Here is an 8,489-nt window from a genome sequence, read left to right on the forward strand (position 1 = left end):
GCGCTTACTGACATGCGAGGCACGTCACTGCGTCTTGCTGATTCCTGTCAAATGAAGGATCCTCAAGCATCTCATCGGGTCAGACGTAAATCACACAGACATGGTGTCACATTGAAAATCCAACTGCCTGCCATACTTCATATTCTGTTCGTACTGTTTCTGTGCATATATCTTCGTGCTAGCTAGTACTTTAACTTGATACCACTGCCCCTTTATCATTACACCGGATTGATGGAATAAATGGTTAATCACTATTTGTAATTTTTTTGTAAAAAGACAAAAAAGCTTACATTCTTACTTTGATTTTAAAGACAAGCACATTCTCTTTATTTGGATTTTCTTTTTTTTTTTTTTTTGGTTTCCAAACACTTGTAACAACTTCACCAACTATCCCTAACATATTCTCTCAGCCTAACACATAACTAATCTAGCTTAGCCATGGACTTGACCATTTCGAACAGGCCTGTGCCTTGATTTATCTTTACAAATACTTGGCCTTTATGTCAATCCTGTTCAGTTTCACCATAACAGATGGAAAACGCTTCCAGCTATAACTCCTCACCCCTCACACTATCTTCTGACCTTTTCAACTTGCACGTGCGGACCACATGTTTAAAATAAGCTTTATCTCAAGACGACAGGCGCCAAGTTCTCGAGCTTTCATTTCCGTCTTAGGGCACATCGTCCTTGCCTTGGTACAGATGGCGTTATTATAAAAAAATGCTTGATTAATGCTGTTTTACAGCATACAAATCAATCTTTGAGAAAATCCAATAAAATACAGTACTGTTGTGACACTGTGCGACGCCTGTTGTAACTGAAGGTTGTGAGGAAATAAATCATACTGAACAACGCTGACTTGTTATATACATACACCAATGCTTTAAATAGCTTTTTCAAAACATAAGACTTCCTTTTTATCATTACGTTGACAGGAGAGGAGGGTTGAAGGCCTCGGCAACAAGATACCCCAATGATCTACGACCATAGCAGATTTTGGACGCTATGTTTAAAACGCTTGCCCCAAACAATGCACGGCGAGTTGGGCACTTCGCCAGGCAAATTGATGAAAGACCTTTCTGACCTCAATCTGGAGACCACTGCAAGTAGCCGTGCCAAGGAGCTTCTAAGGTAAAACTAGGTCCTTTCCGAACGTGACCCATCTACATTCTTGACTCCTCGCCATAATTACTTTCGCGGAAACATGCTGCTTAGAAGACGATTGGAATTTCTTCATTTCCTTTCGCCACCCCATTGGGTCAGTTATACCAGATACAAGTTTTCTTTTCCTTTTTTTCGTTGACTGACCCAATACGAAAAAAAACATTTTTTTTATAAAGAGAAATTTAGAGCTGTACTTTCCCCGTTTCTGTCTTTTATGTAGACTACGTAATGCAAAAAGGTTTCAATCAATTCACGCTTGTTGCTAACCTTCTATAGATACCTACAGAACCTATGAGTTCATCTGCATAAAGGATATATATATATTAAGTGCTGACGCGTAATCATGGCGTAATTTAGTCATCTTAGCCAATTCCGCCATCTTGGTGGGTTAAAGACGCGTACATGGTTTAAAAATGTAGCTTGATATTGATTTTCCTCTAACTCTACTTTCAGCTCATTGGCTCGTGTACTCTTTAGCGCAGTCACATTAATCGTATGTCGTCGAACGATTTTTTTACGTCGTAGAGTTTTCAGACAGGCTGTGAGAGAACCGACCACCAGTTAGAATCTGATACAGGCTTTGTGTAACAATACACTTGGATTTGAATTTTGCAGAACACATGCACAACCCAAAAAAGCCCTTAGTTTCCGATCGTACGACAATGGTACGGCGTATGTGACTGGGACCTTAGAGACTAGACGTGTACGTAGTTCCTTTCTCAGGATCATTGTCTGTGCGTTCCAAGTGACCTCTATTTAGACCTAACTTCTCACTACCATCACAGGTCCGGTTTTGTCTGGAACACCAGCACTCGCGTCTTTCGAATCTTGTGATTTGCATTGTTTCGTTGAAACGATTTAAAATGCTGCGTTGCGGACGACATGACCATGCTAAACATCTTTTTTTTTGGTGCACGTTTCTATCCCAGGCACCTGGCATTCCTGCTTTTCACTAATGCTAAGTCCCTGTCTTTATTTTGATGCACTTTTGTGTCTTTGCTTTGCATTTGGTCTCCTTTCTTTGGACCTTTATAATGACACAAAGGGCCACCCAAACAAGAAACAAACTTAAACACAGCTGAATTCTACTCCCAACATTTGAGCAAGCATCACATTATTGGTGGTGTTGATATTTAAAGGGTGGTCCTTATATACGCTACTTACAAGATCATTTGTCATCTTTCCATTCCTGTTTGACAGAGTCATTGCATTCAAAATTGTTGTTTCCCACGTTTCTCAATATATACAACTTGGAACCGCTCAAAGTCAGGCACTGGCAACGTTCTAGGTCTTTCCTAGTGGTGCCACCTCTGTCTCCACATTGAAACGATATTGCGCGATACATGTACATGATTAGTACTGGGATTCTGTCTGACCACCTGTTCGTTATTTCACGAACAACCACACGCGTCTACTTTCATGTTGGGCAGGTTTTTGTTGAAGATGTAGCCGTCGTTGTCGAAGTACAACATGGAGAGGGCGGACATCTTGGTGGGCGTACAGCAGGGCGTGAGTTTTAGTCTGGTTTCTCTGTCTTTCTGGCTGAGGGCGACCCGCTGGAGCACGGAGGTGTGGTGGTAGCGCGGCAGGATGGTGCCCTGACATGACCCCGTACAGAAGTTAGCATAGTACCCCTTCGGAGAGATGATCCAGTCGTCCCAGGCGATATCCTTGAAGTCGACGTAGAACTTCTCACGACAACACTCGTTGCTCCTGCCGTCGGGACAGTCGACGCTCCGGCGGTTACGCACGGGAGGCTCGCCCGTGTCAAGGACAAGGAACGGCCGGTGGTCTCCCGTGGTACGAATCAAATCGTGGACCCGTTTCGGGCAATGCTTACACACGAGCTCTACGTCAATACCGTAAAACGTGGCGTCGCTCATCCATTTCCGGAAGTGATGACGCACGTCCACATCAGCCCAGCCCTGGCGAGCTGTCCTCTGGGGTGAGAACAGCACCGTCCGCCGGGACCGCTGGTCCTCCTGAGACGACTTGAAGAGCGGCCAGAAGTGGAGAGTGACGTTGGCGGGCGGCGGGTTGGACACCAGCAGGTGGAACCAGAGCTGTGCGGACGCCACGGTGCCGTGCTGCGAGCCGGCGGGGAGGACGAACGTAAAACAGTGTTTGGCGCGCTTCCTGTGGCAGTTTCTCTCACCTATAACAACACAAAACACAAGGCTGGTTAGAGAACCTGGCAAAGTCACAGAACGAAATTAAGGTCCACCTCATAAACAAAAACAGCTGCTCTGGTGACGGATAAGGGCGGGGGTTGACGTCATCTACCGACACGGCCGAACTTGACCTTGGGTAACGTTTCTGCGGCATGTCATGTCAGCTTTAATCCATTAACGATTACGTATCTAGCGCTAGCTGTGTTCTTCTTCGTGTTACACGGTCTCTACGCAAGGCAAAGAATTACGCAGTTACACAAGGTGTGGGGTTTAGGGCACTAGCGGGCAAGGCAGGCACAGAACCCAACTTTTCTGAGCCCTGGACATCAACCGCATTACGTTGATTGACATAATATTTAGCTTTATTTCACTTGTAATTTTCAGTTCCTTTTATAAACTTTGGTGATTGGACATGAGAAATTTGAACTCTCTGCCATTGCAAACAAGCGAGACGGCGTAAAATTAAAGACTCCTCACGTTTTAGAACAAGGCATAGCCCGATAACAATGCTAGATGAAGGAAGACCATGTAAAACCGCCACAGAGCTTTATCATACTGGTATACTTCACTGTGAAGTTTCCCTCTACAAATCTTAGTACACTGGTGCGTGGATGACACATATGACGTCACGAGTTGATTCAAGGTGGTTCCACACGGACGGTAGCTACCAATGTAAACCGTCGTTTGTTGATGCCGGGACGGGGGGGGGGGGAGAGAAGGACAACTAAGGTATCCGTCAGGGAGTGATACAGGCCAACTCCCTTTCCTTGTAAGGACCCTATCGCAAATGTCGTGCAATTGTCGTACGATTACAATCTGAGAGCATTCTCAGGACAGTCGTGCAAAAATTCGGGGGGGGGGGGGGGCGGTAGAGAATCGTAAATCCCGACTTTAAACTACAAACTCTATCAGAACATTGTTAGAAATCACCACACAAGATTTGTATTCGATACCCGGGGTGGGGGTAAGGGCGGAGTATGAAACAGTCAGCACGTCAGAAGTTAATTTTTCCTTTCGGGTTCTCCCAATGTCGATACTTCCGGATGTACATCAACGACTTTCCCGTCCAGTCAGTTTGACGTAGCCCTGATGCCAGACTGTTTCTAGGGCCTACATAGGCCAGCCCTTCGGTTCCGGGGCCAACATACCCCAAGGATACGCAACACGTACGCACGCACGCACACCACGTACGCACGCGCGCACAAACGCACGCAACCCCCCAACCACCCACACCCACACACCAGTTTAACCATGAGAAACACTGCGATCACAGGGGAACTGTGACAAAATTTCGAGGGGAGGAGGCGAGAGAGCGGGCCTGTGAACTCAACGTTCGCCTAAACAGTCTGGCACCCAGGCTAGTACAATCAATCTACCACCTGTTACGCTTCACACGAAAGCGACGCACCAAGGACAATCGTGCAAAATGAACAATAAACAAACTTGCTTTTTAGGATCATGATCTAGAAATATGACCAAAACGCGCCATGCTGTAAGGACAAATCTAACCGAAATTGTTAAACTTACACAGTACTTTTAACATTTCCACATACCAACCCCAACCGCTACGCCCCTTCTTGGTGGGTCTATATCTCACTTTATTCACGAGTTGACCCCCTGTATGTATCGATGCAACAGACTATGACGAAATTACCGCGCTTTCACTTCAGTTTACGTCCATCCCTAAAAGAATTTCCACCTCATTAAAACTGAGACTGCAAAAGCACAAGTTCTTTAGGTGCCCGGTCTTAGACACTATCCTTGACACTACTGTATAAAACTGCTGACATATAATTTGTTGGGGTCAGACCTTGTCGACGTGGTTCAATTGCTCCGCATGAGACTCTTCACTTAGGACTCTGTCTGAACAAAGATCATCCGTGACAGGAAATTTGTCAATCTCACCGTCCTGTCGGCCGTTTTCGGACACCGGGGCAATTTTAACAACAGGCGGCCTGTCCTTGAAACAGTCAATGCGAGTCACGTGATCGACAAGAGTGATAAAAAAGATCCAGACCAACCGTTGAGCAATGGAAAAAAGAAGTTTAACCCCGCTACGACGTAAACAAACGGTAAGCGGCATTTGCAGCCCAGCTGAAAGAAAGGTTACGTGAGGTACGGGGTCAGCCTGACCAAGGAGGTTTTATCAAGATCTTGAATGTCGATAAAAACCTCCTTGGCTTGACCTGGAGTCAGGACAAACCTTATGGACAAATGTCTTACTTCTTAAAGGGGACAGGTTTTTGTATGAAGAGATTACTTTTTAAAAGAACTGCATGTATGTACATGTGTATCTAGAGGGCGTCGTCAGGGGGAAGGGGTGTCCACAGCAGGGTTTCAAGCCCAGACCCCACTACCCCGTCCCGTAACCCCCACATACACGGCTCGTCTCCTCGGACGAGTAGGTTTGTTTAACCCCCTTTCATCTAACTCGACATATGTTTAGGCTGCATTTAGATAGGTGGCAGCGGTAAAGCCTTGCGGGATTAAAGGCCACGCCCTCACTTTTTAAAGTACCAAAAGTGTGTCCTAAAGTTAGGCAAAACCTGGGCATCCAGAGGATCTCTTGCGCAACCTCGTATATATACGCTTTACCTGAAGCACAGATTTAGCGCAGTGCTCACGCCTCCCCCATAGGAAACCTGTTTGAGCCCGTCTGCTGTACACGGCGACAATTTGGGGGCAGTAGGCCAAGCCGTGCAGACGACAGGCTATGTCAGGCCCGGCTCAGAAGACAAATGGACAGCAGAATTCCTGCCGAAAGAGAAGTGTCCTTACAGTACGTGCGCCCCGCCTGTAAACCGTCCACTCTTCATTAATCACAGCTTCGTTTCTGTAAACGTCCCGGCCAGACTGGAACCCGACAGATCGTTTAATCACTTGTGGAGTTAGAGGGTAAGGGGCTTATGTGTGGAGGCAAAGGCTATAACGAGCAACAGAAATATACGAGTATGATAAAACGCTTAAAAGAACCGACCGACATACACACATGTGAACTATGGTGGGAGTTCGGTTGAGGTATTCCCAAACCGCAGGAGGGCTCGGGTATCTAAAACAAATACCTGTTATCTGAAACAAATAAGAGATCACTCAGTAAGACCCCCACCTGCTTCGGGAAATATGATGATCTGAGTCGTCCGTCCGTAGAAGTCGTCGATGTTGAGGTTTGTCTCTACCTGCGGCTGCAGGTAGACGTCGGGCGGGCTGTCGTCTGCTAGCGGCCTGGGGATGGCCGTTCGCGGCACGGTGATGTTAGGACGGTCCGACATCCGCAATTTGCTCAGAATTTGCTGTTTGATGACTTCTAGGCGAAGCCGTTTGACTTCGTCCGGGTCCGCGGACTTCAGATAGTCTGCCTGCATTCTGCAGCTCGGGCAACTCAACTCCTCTGCCGAGCTGTCCGACCCCGCGGCACCGCCGCCGAACTTCACCACATCGTTTATCGGTAAAACTGTAGCAGCAGACGCCAGAATTTGTGCAGCAAACCATGGACAACACACCGCGATAAGTGTAGCCTTACACACCGCTAGCAACACGGAAGGCATCGTTGTAACAATATTGGGTACTGGAAACAGCCTAGGCAGAACACCAACTCCCAGTCCAGTGTGCCCGTAGTAGCAGCCTTTCGCACAATACCTCTGCGATCTTGTCGAGGCCTTCCAAGTTCTTATAAGTGCGAGTTTTGCTGATTAAATACCGGGGCCCACTTGATTAATTTGACAGGCAGTGACGATGGTGCGTGTCGGGCGGATAGAAGGCTAGCGCGCATTCCAAAGCTCAGTCTCAGGTGACGCGTGCCGAGCGATGACAGCTCTATGTTGGACAGGGTTACGTGTTGGCGCGGTGGGGCGGCTGGGTACGGGTAGACCCCTGCCGACAGCACTGACCACTGCTCCCCAGACAATCCTCTATTATCCTACTTTAGTCCGTCGTTATACGGACCGTAAGCAAGTCGTCTGGACAGTATATTATGGTGGGTATTTTTAGCACCGTCACTGACGATAGTGCACTATCAAAAATAGTCTATTGTACGGTAGAGGAGACTCAGCCGTCGCCAACTTGTCCAGCTTCCCGTCATCAACCACGGATACAGGTTTGCCTACGGAGTTTGCAAGTAGAGGCTACACTAGGGGTTCCCGATATACCGGTAGCACAAAGTTAATCTTGCCTAGGCTGGTGTCTTGTACGTTTCGTATGTCTTTTTTATTTGGATGTGTCAAGTTGGCTGGAGTGGGTTGGTGGGAGCTCGGCGGACAAGTAACCTGTTGTGGGTAGCTTGACACATCCCTTTTTCTTTCCTTCTTCTCTTGTATGTTCCTTGAAATGATGTAAAAAAAATGAAAACAGTGAAAAAACGTATTGTCTCTTTTGTCTAGTTTTCTTTCTTTTTTGATTTTGCTATACCCCCATTAAAAACGGGTGTCATTTCGCTTATTGGAAAGAAGATTGTGGCGTAGGGCTCAATTGCAAGGAATCCGTGACAATGGTCTGTCGCTGTATACCGTATGAACGACTTTGGAATTTGTTTCAAAGTTTAAAGACTCATAATATCATAAGAAAACTTTTATCATATTTTAACCTGTGTCGGGCTATGTATTTTGGTGCCGACTGGTACATGGCCGTTTCGCTGCTTGAAACGGAGTTACGAAAAACCCCATGAGGAGCCCTGTCCTGTATCGCCTCATCACCCTGTGTCTGTATGTACAGTCAGCTGGATGTAACGTTACCAGCTGGGCGAGGTCACGGGTGCTCTGTGGTGATGGGCTTCATGTGGAAAGTTTGGACAACTCCGCCAGCCCCTGTCCAAGTTTGTGACGACTCTGTCCAAACGCGTCGTAAAGTTGGCAGAGGCACGATGTGCAACAAAAGCACATCACACGAGAACATTATTAGAATTGAATTAGACTTTTGGAATTCTAAAGCCTTTTTTTGCAACATAAGATTTACTCCAAAATCCTGTCATATACATGCAGCGTTCCTGTGCTATCTAGTTTGATTATGACACTGCACATGCCCCTGGTTTTATCAGGGACTCAAAAGCAACTTTCCGTCTCTTTGTTCTAGCCGCCAAATAGTCAGTTCAACGGTCTCCTTCGAAAGAAAATATCTATCTAGTATCAGTGGCTTTAACGGTTTTGTATCCTGATATATCCC

At 46.6% G+C, this 8,489-nt stretch overlaps 1 protein-coding gene across 1 annotated transcript; it reads right to left on the reverse strand.

The window, feature by feature from the left end:
• Positions 1-344: 344 nt before the first annotated feature.
• Positions 345-7,408, reverse strand: LOC118432070 (growth/differentiation factor 8-like). The gene is made up of 2 exons (XM_035843578.1): positions 6,442-7,408; positions 345-3,319 (listed from the first exon to the last, which is right to left on the reverse strand). The coding sequence occupies exons 1-2, from the start codon at positions 6,878-6,880 to the stop codon at positions 2,556-2,558; spliced, it is 1,203 nt and encodes a 400-aa protein (XP_035699471.1). The 5' UTR covers positions 6,881-7,408; the 3' UTR covers positions 345-2,555.
• Positions 7,409-8,489: the final 1,081 nt, after the last annotated feature.

This window comes from Branchiostoma floridae, chromosome 15, assembly GCF_000003815.2.
Source record: "Branchiostoma floridae strain S238N-H82 chromosome 15, Bfl_VNyyK, whole genome shotgun sequence".
NCBI classification, from domain to species: Eukaryota; Metazoa; Chordata; class Leptocardii; order Amphioxiformes; family Branchiostomatidae; genus Branchiostoma; species Branchiostoma floridae.